General features: G+C 35.7%; 1 protein-coding gene across 1 annotated transcript in view; it reads right to left on the minus strand.

The window, feature by feature from the left end:
* Positions 1-19,608, minus strand: part of MSH4 (mutS homolog 4) — a 33,414-nt gene that overhangs the window by 4,240 nt on the left and 9,566 nt on the right. Inside the window, exons 4-17 of the mRNA XM_049808619.1 lie at positions 19,365-19,475; positions 18,143-18,258; positions 17,322-17,495; positions 14,754-14,926; positions 13,898-13,965; positions 9,666-9,740; positions 9,181-9,245; positions 7,912-8,081; positions 5,004-5,140; positions 4,473-4,576; positions 3,514-3,638; positions 1,510-1,710; positions 987-1,105; positions 307-435 (exon numbers count right to left, since the gene is read on the minus strand). Of these exons, the coding sequence (XP_049664576.1) occupies positions 307-435; positions 987-1,105; positions 1,510-1,710; positions 3,514-3,638; positions 4,473-4,576; positions 5,004-5,140; positions 7,912-8,081; positions 9,181-9,245; positions 9,666-9,740; positions 13,898-13,965; positions 14,754-14,926; positions 17,322-17,495; positions 18,143-18,258; positions 19,365-19,475 (1,767 nt within the window). The remainder of the gene's footprint in view (positions 1-306; positions 436-986; positions 1,106-1,509; positions 1,711-3,513; positions 3,639-4,472; positions 4,577-5,003; positions 5,141-7,911; positions 8,082-9,180; positions 9,246-9,665; positions 9,741-13,897; positions 13,966-14,753; positions 14,927-17,321; positions 17,496-18,142; positions 18,259-19,364; positions 19,476-19,608) is intronic.

Here is a 19,608-nt window from a genome sequence, read left to right on the forward strand (position 1 = left end):
CGCAAGTTTTTGCAGTTTTACCCTTCCAATTCTCTTCCCCCATCTCACTGTGGGGGAGTGAGTGAGCAGCTGGGTGGTGTTCTGCTGCCTACTGGGGTTAAATCCAACAACCAGTGAACAGAAGCGCAGTTTACATCAGCTTTTTTTCTCTATCACTAATTCTTACTATTCAGCAGTTATGAAAAATATCATATTTAGGCAAGAAATCTCTATAAAAATGAAGTTAAATTATGAGAAAATACTGTATTGACTTTCAGTAGGACAAAATAATTATAAGGTTTAATTTTTTTTTCAAAACAGAATTACCTTTAAATTCAACAGATATTCACAGGCAGCATAACAAATGCCAATACCTTCTTCAGCACTGGTACCTCTGCCGAGTTCATCAATTATGATGAGTGATTTTTCATTAGCATTTTGTATGATGTATGTTATCTAGGAAAATATTTAATGTGTTATCTTTCCCATAAATGCATTTTTTTAAAACCCTAATAGGAATACTGCTGCTAATAGGACTCCTTTGTGCTATTCAGATGAAACTTAATGCAGAAATTTTAAAAAGTCTTGTCAAATCCACAAATTTTACGCTTTCACGGCTTTCAAACAGCTGTCAATTCTAATCAAAGACTCATATTGCAGCACTCTTTCTCTTTTCCATTGAACATATCACATTCCCTCAAAATCCTATCAGTTTGGGAGAGGAAATTGAGAGGGCTCAGGCTCCTACAAATAATCACTTCAGGTCTAAGAAATAACAAAACGTTGAAACTACTATCCAATAGAGCACTGATTTTTACTCATACTGGGATATATTTTTATTTAAGATATGCCTGGTTTTCTGTAGTTTATCATCAAGTTAACAGATGAAAGCTGAATTTTTGACTACTTTTCAAAGTACACTCTTTCTGTGAAAATACACTAGTACAATTTCTATTAGCTTAACAGTAAAAATGGGCCTTGAACCCTGAATTAGCTATGTTTAATACCTCTTTCATTTCCTTCATGAATGTTGATGCATTTGTTTCTATATCATCATCCATACCTACTCTGGTAAAAATCTGCTTTGCAATTCGAAAAGAACAATACTCTGCTGGGACGTAGGAACCTACAAAACAAGTAAAATACAAGTTTTCTCATATCAGTGTGACAAATGCCCATTTTCCTGAATATGTCCGTGGGCAAACAAAAATAACAGTTTTACACTTGGTCTTTATGCACTGCAGAGAATGCATCTTATTCTATAAAGTTTCCTAAGATTGTGTTCTACCATTACTTTATAAGAAAAAATTATTATATAGCTACCGTAATTAAAGAAGCTTATCAGTAAAACCTTAAGAAATCATATGCCTGAAGCTGTGTGTCATCTAAAGGGATGCAAAAGTGAGAATAAACACTAGGATCAATTTACATTTCTGTAGCCATTGAGTTACTAATCCTAAAGAATCTTAGTTTCTTAGAAAACAATAAATGTGCTGCGGAAGGTTCCTAAGACAGTACATTCTTACTCACCAATCTGTGCCATAATTTGACAGAGAGCAATCTGTTTTAGGTATGTTGATTTTCCACTCATATTTGGTCCTGTAATAATGACAAAATTTTTACCCTCTGTCAGGTATGTGTTGTTAGATACAGGTTTTTCCATAGCTATCTTTTCAAGAATGGGATGCCAACCCTGCTTGATCGCTAACGTATCCGTAAATTCTGGACGAACTAAATGAGAAAAAATATATGAAACACTGCAGAGTTAGTGTGGAAACCTTTATGTTATTAAACTACTGCATTTTGAAATAAAGTAATTCTTACAGAGCAGAAGTTAAACTTTGTGGTCCTGATTCCCTAATTTCTACTTTCCTGTAGTGAACAAGCCTAACATGCAGCAGTTGGGAAAAATTACCAGCCACCTTCAGGTATAGATTCTGATTGTCATGCAAGTCTTCATGATTTATTACTACAAAAAGAATCCCATAACTAACACTTCATTTCTAAATTAGCATTCTGTGTTTGTGTTCTTTAGTAAGTAGGGTTGGACTCCAGTAATAAAGAAAAATGCAAAGAGCAAAACTTAAGAAGTAATTAAAACAGAAAATCTGAAAGCCAGTTTCACAGCTAATATATTTTTAATAATTTATTTTTGTACTGCTATGAGCATATAAAGTACAGGGGTCATGAACTCGGTTACTACTACATATGTGCCTTATTATGTAAGCACAGGAAACAAGGAAGTAGCATTCCTTCTATTTTTTTTTATATTTTATCATATTGATTATTTGGGTGTATACTATGCCTACATAGATCCATTTGATACTGGTACTATCTGTATGTATTTCTGTCAGAATACAGTTCTTTTCTGAACCTATTCCTTATGCCTCCTCTTTGTCTACCTCAATAGCAGTACCCCAGGCTAACAAAGAAGCACTGTTAAATTTGGTGGTCTGTTTAAATGGAGCAGCCTTCAAGAAAGAAGTGCCAACACAGTTTTTCAGTTTTAAACATTGGGGAACTCTAACTGCCTGGTGTAGGTTTTAGTCATTTGATGATTTAGATGACAGAATCAAATGGCAAAGGGGACCAAAAGCTACAAATGACAGTCCATTTCTTTTGGTGGATACCCATTCATTCCTGTCTGTGCAAAACTGCAGGTATAGATTTATGGGAGAAGCTAAGTGGCTTTGGTCTTATTATTACTGCTAAAGAAAACTTGTGCTCTGATTCATTTGGTAGGAAAAGGTTGTGATGCCTCAAGCATATCACTTACTGTTCAGTTACATATCAATTAACGTGCTATGACTGGAATCATCAGCACATGAAGATTCACAGTCCATATTGCAAAGTAAACTGATGCTGCTCATGACCTGGAAATTACATAGCAGCATCAGTAATGATGAGCTAATACATCTTCTGAGATGGTTTCCAGACCTGATTTAGTATCTACACTGTATTGTACTGTAGATAAGTATCTCAGGTCAACATTAATTGAAGACAACGTGCTCATCTATACAATGCAGAACGGGGCTAGGGAAGCAGGATGAACCATATGCAGGTAAGCATGTGATCCTGGATTCCTCAGAAGACTCTACTTCCGAAAATGTCTGAAAGTGCTACAGAAATTGAAGCAGATAAACAAAGGTAGCCACATATTTTGTTTCATGGTATATACTTAATGTTGATCTGCTTATATTATCTTGTGCCCTTTCAGAACGTAAGTGTAGATTCAGAATGTTCACAGTCTTCGTGCTTTTGAATAGAACATGCTTAAACTGGCTATCTTAAAAAGACTGGCTGTGAAGGCTTATAGCAGCTAAATGGCAGAATGTAATTTCAATGAATGGAAACAGAAAGAACATCAGCACAGAACTGGCAAGGACAGACCAGAGACACTCACCTAAAGCCTACTGAGACCCAGAAAAATAAATAATGTGGGCTTAGCAATTGGAGAACCAGACAAACAGCCTGGATATTCTCCAACAGGAGGGTCATTATATGGCCCATAATGGAATCAAAGAAAAAACTTACCATAATCAGAAAGAGTGCAGGCATGGGCAAATGAAAGCAGCATATCCAGCATTGAGACAATGTCAGACAGCTTGTATAGGCAATGAATGTGTTCATAGATCTCATTCAGTAGTTTACACACTATTCTGAAATAAGACACTGATTTAGTTGCTGCACAGTACATACTGTCACTTTATAGAACTTACAGAAATAAAGCAAGTTAATGAAGTTCATACTGCATACATTAGGATAGGAAGTTAACTCATAAAATGCAATCATCTCTGCCAGAAGCAAGCAAATGTATAAATTTCTTGGAAGCAATTTAAGATCTTATACCATCATCTCAGATCAAATTCTGCTATCAGACACAAGACACAGCTCAAATACCAACAGCTCCTAAGAAAGCTTCACAAAGAAAACTAACTAAAAATATAGCTATGCAATCAAGTATGTTTTATTAACACATCAAATGTGACTCGAACTCCCTTAGGCCTTCAAGTTAATAAAAACCCCACGTGGTTTCTAGAAAGAATTTGCATTAAATGGACATGCAACATTACAGTTAGTAAGTCTTCTGAAATAGACAGCAGAGCAACATGACATGCAGCAACAACAAAATACAGAAATATAGAGTTCTACTGTAAATGCAAGGAACTTATTAGAAGTAATGATTCTGTATTACAAAACTAATGCATTCACTGTGTCATTTTGTGTAGATAATTCACCCATAAAAATTTAGTAAATATGACGGCCACACTTATTAATAAATGCCTATATATTTTTAATGACGTTTAATACAATACACACTTTGTGGTTTTTTTTTTGTCGCAGGAAGTACAGTTAATTGGTTTCACTTCGGATTATATCTGTAAGTAGCCATAACTTAACAGAAAGATAGCTTTTAGAAAACATATAACTAGCTGTTAATTGGACAAAACAAATGTAGTTAGCAAATATTAAATAGTTTTAAATGGTCTTACAAGTAGGTCATGTGATATATTTCTCTCAAGGACTCCTGACATCTTTCATTCATTTTTATTAAATCTGCTGAAGTGAAGCTGTATGTGTTTTTCATTTTAGTGATCTACAGGGAATTCAAACCAACAAGAAGAACTTGCCATATTATCAGAAACGAAAATAGTTTCTAAAAAGAAAACTGGGAACAATACGGGGGGAAAAAAGCAGAAAAACAGTTCCTGTTTTCATTTTTCCCATATAGATTTCTATGAAAAATCCATATAAAAGAATGGAGTTATCAGCAAGATATATGACTTTATATTTACACACAATGTAATTGTATGTAATTGCACGTTGCTGACTACATTAACTAGAAATAGGGCAGTTATAAAAACATACCAATTATACCTTCATTTACTTCTAGATATCTTTACTGAAATTATTTTAATTGTTGCTTAAATTACTGTATAATGTGTACTTTATTCATGTACTAAACATTTCATATACATTAAGTATACAAACATATTATGAAAAAACATATCTAGTACAGATACCTTTGTAAATTCTGAAGGAAGTTGGCCATTGGGTAATGTTGAACAATCAACATTCATCTGGATAAAAAATCCACGAGTAGAGCTAAAACTTGTTTTCAATGGTAGGTTGTACTTTTCTGCAAGTTGTGTTATCATACCTACATACCACAAATAAAGATTTGACCCAAATTACATACTTGCACGTGCATGCCACACATACACGTTTGTGTTGGTACAAAGATGCATACTGTTAATGTGATTTATAGGTGTTGAATGTCTCAGGTAAGTAATATGACAAGAGGCCTTAGAAGTGGGTCTCCAGGGAGTTATTTAAGTAACCTATTAATATAACAAATCTGGCTGTATAAAGCTATTGGAGAAAAAAAAAATCAGATAAATTCATGTGTTCTTTCAAGACAGTTCATGCATTTGACCAACTCCCAGGTGGGCCTAATTATGGAAAGGAAAGTTTGCTCAAGCACTTAGTGTCAGCATCTAATCAGTAGACAGAACATGAACTGTAGACTAGGGACTTTCAGTTTTTAACCAGTCCATGATTCTAAGCAATCTTCTTTTCTCAGATGCAGGGTAATGCTTTACGTTTGTAATCGCCCCCCCTTAAATCCACCTTGTTCCTAGCTGAGAAGATACCACATGGAGGAAACTGTTAGATGATAGAAGAATATATACGGTTAAATCATGCAAATTCTGAATACTGCAAAGAGGGTAATAGTGTAGTACTCCTGTGAGTAGAAAGGATGGAGCTACTTAGCAGCATTTCCCTGCTGCTCATTGCTCTAAGCTTGTCCACTCTCATGTTCTAACCATTCACAACATAGACTAGCAACTTAGGATGTTCTGGATATTGAATCACAGAACGGTTTGGGTTGGAAGGGATCTTTGAAGATCATCTAGTCCAACCCCCCCTTTCATGGGCAGGGACATCTTTCACCAGATCTGGTTGCTCTAAGCCACATCCAGCCTGCCCGTGAACACTTCCAATGATGGGGCATCCTCAGCTTCTCTGGGCAACCCGTTGCAGCGCCTCACCACCCTCATCACAGAAAATTTCTTCCTTAGGTTGAATCCTAAATCTACTCTCTTTCAGTTTAAAAGCATTACCCCTTGTCCTGTCAATATAGGCTTTGGTAAAAAAGGTCTTTCTTTCTCCATCTTCTAAACCCCTCTATATATTGAAAGGCCATAATAAGGTCTCCCTGAAGCCTTCTCTTCTCCAGGCTTAACAACCCCAACTCTCACAGCCTTTCTTCATAGGAGAGGTGTTCCAGCCCTCTGACCAGTTTTGTGGCCCTCCTCTGGACCCACTCTACAGGTCCATGTCCTTGTGCTGGAGACCCCAGAGCTGGATGCAGTACTCCAGGCAGGGTCTCACCAGAGCAAAATAGAGGGGGAGAATCACTTCCCTCGACCTGCTGGCCATGCTTCTTTTTAGGTAGGCCAGGATACAATTGGCTTTCTGGGCTGCAAGCACACATTGCCAGCTCCTGTCCAATTTTTTGTCCACCAGTATCCCCGAGATCTTCTTTGCAATCTATTCATCCCCCAGCCTACATTGATACTGGGGATTGTGCTGACCCTAGGTGCAGGACCTTGCAACTTGGCCTTGCTGGACTTGCAAGAGGTTCACACAGGCAAACTCATCAAGCCTATCATGGTCTCTCTGGATGGCATCCCCTTCCTCTAGCAAATCAGCTGCACCACTCAGCTTGGTCTTGTCTGAAAATTTGCTGAGGGTGCACTCAATGCCACTGTCTATGTCATTGATGAAGACATTAAATAGTATTGGTCCTAGTACAGACCCTTGAGGGACACCACTTGTTACCGGTTTCCACTTGGACATGGAGCCATTGACTGTAACTCTTTGGATGCAGCCATCCAGCCAATTCCTTATCCATCTCATATCCATCTCTCATTCCTTTGTCAAACCCATCTCCCTCTAATTTAGCAACAAGGATGTCGTGGAGGACCATATCAAAGAGCTTACAGAAGTCCAGGTAGATTACATCAGTATTTCAGTCTTGGAGTCATTTAGAGTTTAATCCAGTAGCGAGGCAAAGAGAGAAGAATCCCTTCTGCAAGTATGTGGGCTACAGTGAAAATGGGCAAGGGGAACACATCTGTGCACACATTCTGGAATCCTAGCAGCTACCAAATTTTGGAAGGTTTAGGAAATAAAAAACAATAGCATCTGTTCTTTTCACTGTGTACTGCGTGGAATGTAAAACTAGAAGGAAACAGGAAGCTCACAATATATGACAGATGCTGAAGTTTCTGATGTTCTTTTAAGTTTCCAATTATATTGTAAAATAAGAAGGTCCTTTAGCTAGAAATCAACATTTTATACTAAGAAAAAGGAAATCCATTCCAGAAGATAATCTTTTTTCTTCTTTTTTGACTTCACAATAAACAAGAAGGTTACTAAAAAACAGTAACAGACATTATGTTAAATTCCTTTTGTTCATATTTTCCAACTCTTAGTAGCTTGGCTAAAAAGTAGTCCACGGATAGATCAAGACTGCTTAAAATATAAAGAACAAAGAAGTCAGAGAAGCTAAAACAAAGATTTACATGTTTTACACAGAATGTTTTAGTTGGATTAATTCTGTTACGTTACTTTAACTGTTTTGTACTTCTAGAGCATAAGGAGCAACAGAGTTTTAAATATAGGAATCACAACATAATTGTTCAACTTCATTAAAATAAAACTGAGTTTTTATCTACAAAAGGAGAATCTCAATATCTATCTCAAAAGTTACTTCAGTTACTTATCAATGACAATCAGTTTATACTAATACTAAATACTTTTTACAAACAAGAAGGTTACAATACATATGATTACATGGCTTCTATATGCCAGGTGGAACATACTCTGAACTCCAAATAAATAAAAATCTTGGTTTAGAAATACCTGCTATGTCATCAACAATTTCTGTGTATGTTCTACGAGCTATGTCAAGGAATTCATTGATGTTAGGCTTAACAGCATAACATTTCTGGGTCCTCATACTCAGACATCCTTTTGTGTACCTTGTATCATCATTAATTACAGTTGTAATCTTTTCAAGTATAATTTGGAATCTGCAATATTAGTTGTATCGCTAATTAGCTACATAATACTTTATGATTTTTATTTGCAATATAATCCCAAAATTACAAATAAGAGTATTACACATAATTGAAACAGTTCTCTACTGTTAAAACCAAACAGTAAATTTCATGTCTATTTTCACCTCAGAATAAAGTATGACCAAAGATATCATTCAAATCTTTGGGAGATAGAAATTATATCTCAAATACACAGGCAACAGTTGGTTTTCGCACTATTACAGGGACTGTAGGAAACCACTACTTCAGCCTTTTCAGCATTATTTCTAATGGAGTGCAGTTCACCAGCAATTGCAGTATCATAGCTAACTTTCTGGTTTTCTTTTTTCCCTGTTGTCCTGGTTTCAGCTGGGATAGAGTTAATTTTCTTTCTAGTACCTGGTATAGTGTTACCTTTTGGATTCAGTATGCGAAGAATGTTGATAACACACTGATGTTTTCAGTTGTTGCTAAGTGATGTTTAGGCTAAGTCAAGGATTTTTCAGCTTCTCATGCCCGGCCAGCAAGAAGGCTGGAGGGGCACAAGAAGTTGGGAGGGGACACAGCCAGGGCAGCTGACCCAAACTGGCCAAAGGGGTATTCCATACCATGTGATATCATGCCCAGTATATAAACTGAGGGGAGTGGGCCTGGGGGGATTGCTGCTTAGGAACTAACTGGGCATCAGTCAGTGCATTACTTGTTCTGTATATTCCAATTCCTTTTATTATTATTGTCATTTTATTATTGTTATTATTATCATTGTTAGTTTCTTCCTTTCTGTTCTTCCTAAACTGTTCTCATCTCAACCCACGAGCTTTACTTGCTTTTTCTGATTCTCTCCTCCATCCCACTGTGAGGGAGTGAGTGAGCAGCTGTGTGGTGCTTAGTTACTGGCTGGTGTTAAACCACAACACCTGCATTTGTTTGTTAGTTGAAAATCAGAATTTTTGACAATTAAAATCAGCTTTTAGGCAAAAGAATTGAGCTATGCCTGCAACTACAAATCAGCAAAGATGCAACATATTTAATCATACATTCTTAAGAAAGATGAGAGTTTCTAACACACTAGCTAAAATATTATGATACACACCTAGTATCTTCAAGGGAATTGCAATAAGCCTTTAGCAGTGGTGTGTTACAGCTTCTTAAAGCAGCCTGTTGAAGAATAAAATATGGACATGAACAGTTACTTCTGTTTTGTAGCCCTTTTAAAGGACTGAAAATTCTTAAGAGTCACTGAGGCTTATTAGCAGTTGCATAAGCAGCTTACAGAATCTGAGCAGGAGTTTCAGTTAAATGTTTGTTATAAAATCAATTACTCGGGTAATGGTAGGAATCCAGTTCTTAAAGAGTATTAGACTCAAATGCGTATTTTCAATTGGTTTAAGAATTAACAGATTAAGTTGGCGGTATTGCGTTCTGCAAGATATAAAGTAAAATATATTTTTTTTACTCAATGATCCTTATTGGTCCCTTCCAACTTGAGATATTCTATGAAATTTAACAAACTGCACTGTATAAAAATAAGGACAAAACAGTCTGTACTTTACAAAAAAAGTGACAGCAACAGCTTACTTTTAGAGGCTCCACAAGTTCTAGAGTATGCTTCAGGTAGATTATATTAGTTATTTTTGATTCAGCAGTTTTAACCTGTTGAAAAGTTTTACAAATATTGGAGGTATTTGTATGTCTGCCTGTTTAAAGAAGTACCTGAGAACTAGCAGAACTCGTACTGTTAACTGTAACAGGTTTATACTTTTAATGCAAACTGCTAAAATACTTTAAGCTCACTCTGACAACTTGATGCATAACTGCATAAAAAAATGTCTACCTACATTTTACATTGCCTACTGTGATAGTTTGCCCCTCAGTAGCTAGTATTTTCATGTCTGCACTGATAACGATTGACTCTGAGAACACTCTAACCCAAGCCATGAAAACTTCTTTGAATCTTCTACGTATACATAGCTCTATACAAGCTATACATAGCTTGTAGACTCTTTCAAAGTGAATACATTATACATCATAATTAAAAAGCACAGCCCTTTTCATAAATGCTGTTAAACATAACATAACCCAATTTTGTTGACTTATCTTTGGTTAATGTATTTATATCCTTAAACATCTGCCCATGTAATTAAAAAAAAATCCAGTACGTTTAAAAATTTTGCTTGCAATAATGACTGCTCTTCAAAATGTTTTGTCCACATACACATTCTACCTTGTTTTGTATGCCCCATTGATCTTTATCATAAAGAATTTTGCTGCTGCTATTAGGGCACAGCATATGTACCACATAGCATATGCAGTACATATGCACTGTGAGAGAGGATTTTAAGAAACCAACATAGATAAGCACATTGTTTCGTTCCTTAGAAAACCTAGTATCAGTTTTCTACATGAACATAGGTGTATGACCCTGTGTGAAATCTCTTCTCATTCGTATATGATAACTCTTCACTCTTGTGGTAGAGAGGGCATCTCTTGCCTTACCTTCTATATAAAGTTTTTTTCTGTAAAAGATAGGACTAAACAATGCAAAATGTATGAATGGAAGAATCAGAATCTGCAAATAAACGTGGGGTCCAAGACCCACGACGGAATCGGACATCAAAAGGACAGATAGGGTCATATGTGAAGAACTGGTATCTTGTAATGGAATGTACCTTTGCTAAAATAGTTCTTATAGGAACTTTAACTGAACTGGTGTTAAAACTGGATCTTTGTACCTGCTGCACTTTAGGGTCAAAGGGAGAAAATGAATGAATACAACCATAGTTGATAACTCTTCTACATAATGTTACTTCTTTATGATATATTAATAACTAAAATGCAAGCCTATCCTTTACAGCATCTGAAATTAATTTGTCCACAGTTGCTCTGGTATGTAAAGCATGACAATTCAGAGAAGTGGTTGACTTTGGTTTTGTGCTAGAGACTTAAGTCCTACAGATTTAAGTGCTGTGTCAGTGGATCAGCCCTAGTTTAACTTTTTTATTTCCTGGAAATTCATTTAAACCAAAAATATTGGTACCTTCTCCCTGTGAGAAAAGGAATCCATCTATCACATACCTGGAACTTCAACAGGCATAGAATCTATTGAATTTGTTCTTCAGATGGGTGACCAAGTAATCCAGAGCAGGTGGTCCTCATTTCCACCAAAAGTTGGATGTTGACCCAACTTCTAAGGATCCTTCATGATTGAGGCAAGAGGGTCTTCTAAGGAAACCTGGGGTTTTTTTTGTCCAGATACCTTTAATTTGCTTATATATGCAGATTTCGTAAGAGGAAATACTTGATTTCACCAATGACATCATTTTTCAAGTAACACAGCTCAGCAAGATTGTCAGTTGATGGTTCTCCTTACAATGAGAGAATGCTCATGTTGAAAGTACCACTCACACTTCTAGTGACTGAAACAAGGCTTTTCAGATAAGCACCTCATCTATTGACTAGTGGAATATTTTGCAATGAAAATTTTTATGGGGAGTGGCAGTGAAACATACTGAATGGGTTAATCTAGCCTTTGATTAAAGCAACTGAGTTAACACTTGAATGAACTGTTGCACGAATAGAAAGCTCTGCTATATTGGAGGCAGTCAAGATTCAAAACACTGCAGTTAAAGTTTGGTGTACATGGTCCTATGTATACATAAAGGCATCCAGTATGACAGTTTTAGTCACACAGCTGATCTTTCATTCATGGTACAGATCTCTACAAGGAAGCCTGAGAGCAATAAACATTCAGCTTTTTGGGTATGTCATTAAAGAAATTTGTCTGCACTTATTACAGTTCTGCTGGAGTCTGTACCTGGTTTCTTTAAGTGGCATTAGACAAGTAATTTATCTAAGCAGGTAAGTCAGCATGTGAGAAGACACTGAGAGGTGAAAAAGTTGTAAATATCTATGGTGCTGGCATACCAGCATAAACACAGGCAAGTGTAAGCTTCAAAAGCATTGGCAGAAATATCCTACTCAAGTACAGTAGGCAAATATAACTTGGAATGGTTAAAATATGCTTAGTAGAAAAAAGCTGAGGTTCAGTAATGTCAAGCTCACTATGGTTAACTGTGTGTCTGGTCTCAATCGAGATCCAGTAGTAAGCTACAGGTATTTAACCTGTTTTGATACCTTTATTGCATGTGTTAATGTACAGATTGATATACAAGTCAGAGACTGAAGAAAAAAAAATATTTCTTTGAAACATGTTAATAGTCACCAGTGGGGAGAGAGCTTTTATACCGCCTTCAGCAATTTTTGTTTACAAAATAGCTAAGAACAGGAGTTGACCTCCCATCTAACGATGACATGTTAGCACACTGAAGGAAGAGAAACCTTAATTAATCACAACTATCTCCTGGTTAAAAATGTTACAGCATGAGTTTCAAGGCAAAAGATTAAATCTGTCTTGAGCTCCTAGAAGACTTCAAAGGGGAAATTCGCTACAAATACTGAGGAGGAAAGCAGGGTTCTAAGGAACTTGAATCTGAAGGTATACTCAGTAATTCTCCCAAAGGTGATCTGTCACAGAAGCCTTCTCTGTTGGTCAAGTTCCTGAATGCACTCTAATGGATGCAACATGAGGCCTAAGGTGCTCACGCAGACTGAAACCATGGCTGCCACTGTCAAGTGGATAAGGGATAAAATACCTTAATGCTGAAGCCTTCACATAAGAAGATAAAGTACTGCTTGTCTTTCAACTGAACTATGTTGTTGTAAGCATTTATAGCTTTATTGTCTAGTTATGCTTCTATGAATAAATGCTTTTATCTGCATTTCATTTTGGTCCGCCTTGTGAAATGTGTGATTTAAGGTAACAGATAAGAGCAGGGCACTCTTTTAATCCACAACACAGGACCCTGAGAAAACTTAAGAGTAATCAGTTCTCCAGGACATTACTTATTCCTTGCATTCAAAGGTTAACAGAGAAGCATGGGTCAAGTTGAGAACTGGATGCAGAAGGGACTTCCAGACGGTATTCATAACCTAGATCTCTCTCTCTCTGTGCTTGAGACTTAAGGTTCTCTGCTTATGAGAACAGTCAGTGTAACGGAAACTTCCATCTCATTTGGTACTGCTTATGCTGTGGAAGCGAGTATATTGTTTTCTGTCAGGTGGTTGTTGTTCAGAGGAAGCACTTAACTCCTGCATGAAAAAGTTGTGCTTAGCTTATACATCTGTATCTTGGAAATGAACAGGTAAGTCCCCTTCTGGCTTTGTATGTTTACACAATTGACTTAGTAATTGAATACAGATTTAAGTTTGTCTGTATTATAAACACAGCTGAGCAAAGTCAGAGTGCTTCTTAAGAGCCTTTTTCAAAATAATTTTACAGGCAATAAACACTGACTTCTATTAATTTGTCTTACATGAAAACTAAGAAATTATTTAATTTCTAGTAAGAAAGATGCTTAATTTTCTTTAGGCTATCAAAAATTGTATTAACCTCCAAAACCAAGAGAGTAAATTTCTGTTATACACTTTTTCCTTTTATGCTGATGTGAAGAAAATTCCTCTCTCATTCTAGTACTGTTGAATAGGATGTACACTGATGAAGAATAAAGGTGGGGAGTGATGAAAAAGTAAACATTTTTTGAAGTCAATTTGCATAAATTAAGATAAATGCAATATTGAAGCAAACCCAAATTTTTCTAACATTCTCCTATGAGAATCTTCTACTGCTGTACCATGTCTTTTTAAGGTGCAGACTTTTTCTTATCATATCATGCTTATTTCTAGATATCACATTTACATATTGCATGTTATAGCCAGATAACTGATCATCTAAGGTATATTTCAAAACATACTGTATCCTGCTTTGGAATTTGTACCAAAACTGAAAGTAGTTGTTCTGTATCCAGGAATTTTGAGATAACTGTAAAACAAAAGTAAACAGATCAGAAACTGAACTGAAATTGTATAAAATCTTTTTTTTTTTTAATGCACATAATTACTTAGTGATACTTATGCTAATCATTTTCTTTCATTCTATCTTCAAAAATTATTTACTAGGGAAAGAAAAGCAGGTTAAAAATAGCTGCTATCTACATTATTTTGTCATAGCTATACTTACTACACCGAAGCATGCAGTGATAATTGTACAGGTGGACATATCAATTCAGCAATATTCTTTGTTAGGTTGAATCATATTTCTCTTGTGATAATGATTAAGACTACACAATCCAACTTCAGGTGGACTAACTCATACTCTGGTATTGTTGGGGTTTTTTTTTTTTTACATTTGTCTGGACCACTATGTTTTATGGGCAACAGAAAAAGATATGCATACACAACAAATATTACATCAGTGATGCCTTTATTTGGTTCTAATATATACATTATGCATATTTGTATACTTCCAACATAGTGTGTATCTAGCCATAGAAGAGGACAAACTCAAATTCTTTGAAAAAGCTATTGGCTCACTGACTTCTATCCACTTTATCAGAGAAATTAACTTCTCTTAGCAAAATACTTGAGAAAAATATCACTATCATAATGAAGATTACTTCAAAAAATTAAGTGTCCACTATATAAGTGTCACCAGACAAATCATAAAAAAAATACTTTTCAAACATATTGAGTCACACTGTATACTTTCATAGATTAGAAAAAATGTTTACAAAGAAATATAATACTATGTATTAAAAAATAAACTACTACCTGCTTGAAGACCAAAAAAGAGCTCCTCATCCTGGAGTAATTCCTGAACACAGTCCAGTCTCATGTTAATTGTTTCAGCATCAACTAGTGGCTCCAGGATATTGGATCTAAGTCTTCTACTTCCACCTGGAGTTTTAGTGTAATTTAGGATGCCAAAAAGCGTGTGACCGTTCCTTTGAAAACAAAACAGATGTGAAGAATACACTCACAAAAATAAAGATGGTAAATGTCAAGTGATATTTCCAGGTAAGAGTATCCTACAAATTTGAGGCATGCTTTTGGGATGCTTAGTACCTCTCTATTTGCCATGTATATTATATGAACTACAGCAGTTTAGAAAGTCAGGTAATTTAATATTAGTCCTCATTATATCATTTTCCAAAATATAGAGATACATTTGTACTCCATATTTTTCTCATTTTTTGTAGTAGTATTCCATTCCTACTGCAGTAGTTCAAGTTCATATTTTTCCTCTCAATTGAACTAATTAAAAAACAAACAAATGCTACAAAAGGAGACAAATTATAATCTGAGATCAAATACTAATCAGAACATTTTCACTAAAATACCTTTCTGAAAATGTTTTAAAATACTTAGAAGTCCAAGAGAGAAATAAGCTTTGATTTTATTTTTTTAAAGGACTGAGAGTCAATACAGGAGCCAAATAACATGCTTATGATTTCTAAATATTGTTTTCACATTCATGGCTTTTACATGTTACACATCCCAGGGCCTCACACTTAAGGGTTGATTGTATCTTTAAAATAAACAGTCTACAATATTTACAACTAGTACACACCTTAACAGTTTTATTAACTGGAAACCTTCAGTGCTATTGGCTTGAAAGAAGGCCAGTGAAAACACTGGGGCCATATAAACATATTGATTGAAAACAGAACTTGAATAGGAAGAAATCTGATACAAGTATATAAAACAAACAGCATAAAGATAGAGAGATAGTACAGAAACTCCTGAAATACCATGGTATAAAAGAACAAAGCAATAGTCAAGAGAATTAAAAAAGGGCAAAATTCAAACCCAGTTTTATTAAGAACATATTTACCATAAGATGCAACTCATGACAACACTTAAGGGGAACTCTACATCTGGGATAATATCCACACTGCCTACCTTTAAGCAGTTGAGGGTTCATTTCTGTATACAGTAAATGAAGAGAAACAAGCCCCTCCAGAATTAGTACTGGCATAAGAACTCAATTTAGGTGTTTCCGGTGTGTGCCTGTACTATTAACTTTTACCTGTTAATATCTGATACAAAGATATATAACCAGGCTTTAGCGGTAAGATCTATGTAATGAAAATAGCTGTGTGTGGTCTGATTCAAACTTGTTACTGGGTCAGCAAAAATTCTGCAGCAATAATGCTAAAAAAAAAATATATCTTAAAGCAGTTTACTGTTGCTCAGTTCCTCCTGTGACCTCCTCCTCCTCAAAACCATCTGTGGAATTAGGAGCAGCTTTTGGCAAAATATTGCTCTGAGGGTACCAATCTTAGAGTGGATGGCTCCTGCAGTTACATATGAAGCAATGGAGCAAACAAGGAGGAACTGGGGGCAGTGCACGACAGATGAGCAGAAACTATAGTTACCTCCCACTTCCGAAGAACACATCTGTGTACTCTACGATCCTGACAAAAATTTCAAAAAAAAAAAAAAAAAAAAAAAAAAGCGCAGTGGCAGAAGGGTAAGGACGATTGATCTAGTCAAGGATGTTCTCGCCAACAGCAGGGAGGTTGGAACTAGATGATCTTTAAAGGTCCCTTCCAATCCAAGCCATTCTATGATGCTATGACATCTCTCCAAGTGGAAAGCTCTTATAAGTAATACTTGGAGAGTGAAGAATCTCCAGGCTACCCTTTCTGTATCAGGGTGATGAGTGGACTTCTAAAAAGAGGTGGATCTCAGAACTTGGCAGGCAGCATAGTGCAAGTTCCAAGTCTTTTGCTTTATAACCAGAAGCATAACAGTCTTGAGAAGGTAAGACTTGCAGCTTCTTCTGCCTAGAAGACAAGTAACTCCTGGTGAAGGAAGTGCTCCAAGCATTGTTTTCATTGTGGAGAACTACCATGCAATCAAGTACCACATTGCACATGACCATCATTATAGAAATTACTTTGCTTGCCACTGTTCCTTAGAGCTAAAGGAAAACAAAACAGCTTTTCAAGCCTGGAGTGTTTAGCTTGTGTAAAATGAATAAAACCTAGGCATTTTAATCCAACGTAAGTAACTTCTTGCAGAAATGTTGCCTCTTTCATTCCACAATCTGTGAAAACCTGCATCAACATCATAAGTTTGAATAAAATATAGACATCAATGTAAAGATGGCTATGTATCATCTCTTCCCGCAACTCACTTGTAGGATTTCCTATCCTAGAAATTTAGTGCTGAATTGTAATGCATTTCTCTGTCCAAATGTTTTTTTAAAAGCTCTGAATGGTATATAAGTTCTGTCATACAGAAATAAATAGCTCAGCTCTGACACAAACGTCAAGGAAACTTGGTGAAATATAACTCTATAAAAATGTAATTTGTAAACTTAAATATTCTTACCGAGAATCTCTGTTATTAATTACTAGTTCAAGATTTTGCGCTGATGATGAATCTATCATAGCTGTTTTCTCACTCCCCTGGAAACGCACCTTGAGTGATTTAGGAGCATAAACTGAATTTTGAATAAATTCAACGTATTTTAGCAAAGCTGCAGCAGCTGCAAGACAGTAATACCTTGGAAAGAAACAATCTTTAATTAATGTTGAATAGTGCTATTTGAATTTCACAAAAACAAGCTCTGCACTACAGAAATCACATTCATACTTCTGCTTGACATCTACTGGGATTGATAGCACTGAAAAAGCAGTATGTTTTAAGTACACACCAACCCATGTATAATGCACATATATGCATGAAAATCAAATATTCATGAATGTTTGAGTCTCTGTACACTTGACACCCCACACTATATAGCTGGTATCATGAATATATATATATTTCAGTAGTTACATGTGGCTTGAAACAAAGACCCAGGTCACCAAGTAACACTACTTAAAATTGTTGATACAGAGAAAACATTTGCCGAGGCCAGAAAGAAAGTCAATCATAGCTGTTAGGTTGGATCTTTAAGGACAGAATGAAAAAGTGGAAAGTTGTGAAAACAAAAAAAAACACCACAAAACAAAACAAAACAAAACGTAGTGTAATGGGCTTTCTATTTAAGTTTCTAGATGTATCAGAAACACTGGAGGGGAAAAATAAAACAACAGCTCTATGATTTTCTAACTTTCGCAACAAGCCACAGACTTGTGTACCGAGTATGTAAAAAGCTGTTAAAACCTTATCTGGACACAGTATGCTTTTTCCTCATTTAAACATACTTTGATTGAACCTCCATGAAAATGGTGCTGAATTCAGACGCACACAATTGTTCTATGTATTCCAAACCCTTTGTTTCATTGAAGTATTTTCTTTGGACAGTTGTAAAAGTCACATTCTATGAAGATGGGGGGGGAAAAGCACATAGTTGAAAAAGTTACAGATTTTTTCATTAGACAGACTTCTCTATTTTTCTAGTGGTATGTGTTTCCAAGAAAATCTATCAACAGATTCATCTATCAACTGATTCAGCAATCTGTCTTTGTAGAAGTATTCGTTCTAGCTTATTAGCACAAGCCACGCTATTGTCACTCATCTTTCCTTCTCTCTGGTAATGAATACATATAAAAAGGCTCATACTACCATTTTTAGGAAATTATCATAGGCTTTTTCTTGGATATTGCTTTTCCTCTCAAGAATTAGCTACTCCAAATTTTGAATTTAACCTGGGGATTAATCTATCATAGCTGTTTTCTCACTCCCCTTGAAATTTGGTTAAAATTAATGACTTTTCAGGGAGAGTTATTTTCATGCTAGCATCGATGCTCACATTCAAATTAAGGTTTTCCCTTGCCAAGGTTTAAGCCCAAGGGATCATTATCAAGCCTTCAATGGTAAACAGGGAATAAAGACATGCAGGTCTATGTAACTGAATGTGTGCGATGTGCAAGTGCTTTATGTATGAAAAAGAGGAGAGAGGTCAGGAAGTAGAAGAGGACTCATGAAGAAGCTATCAGTAGTGCAGCCATAGAAGCAATTCAGTAATACAGTTTTTTAAAAGTTCTGAGGCTTTAATACTCATAAATCACGTAAATTAGTTCATCCCACCCTCTTTTACCCTGCTAGTGCCCTTTTCCCTATTCTGTGATACACTAGCCCCATCTATTTATCAGGTTGAGAAAACAAAGGAGCAAAGAAAAATTCTTGATTTTTTCATCTCTGATTCTTTCCTAGGTTCAGTAATTCTCAAATTACTTCAATGCCACAAATACAAAACTTTTGTCTTTAATCAGTAATATACTTATCTCTATAACTGTCAGGATTAAAACTAGCAGCATTGGAGCTGCATTTAGATTATTCTTTACCATGGTATAATTAGGCCTGAAAATCATAGAAAACACAAAATCTGACTGCATTTAAGGTTTTAGAAGTTGTGGAAAACTCTCAGATCAGCAAAGTGATCAACAAGAACTCTAAAATATGGAATGAAATTTAAGAGTTTACCTTGAAATGTTCTCTTATTAGACTGAACAATTTTGTTGTGTTCCCTGCATCACAAGCAGTGTTTGACATTATTATTTCTAGTGGTGTTAAAATCTTGAGTTTTGTAACAACCTGAACAAAAACAAATAATCAAAATAATTAAATAAAAAACCCCATATAATCTAAAATATTTTTACATGGTAATGAACCAGCAACAAATAATTACAGAATCCTTGTATTTTAAAATCACAGTTCCAGTCTTGTA

The sequence above is a fragment of the Accipiter gentilis genome, chromosome 8 (assembly GCF_929443795.1).
Source record: "Accipiter gentilis chromosome 8, bAccGen1.1, whole genome shotgun sequence".
Lineage (NCBI taxonomy): Eukaryota > Metazoa > Chordata > Aves > Accipitriformes > Accipitridae > Astur > Astur gentilis.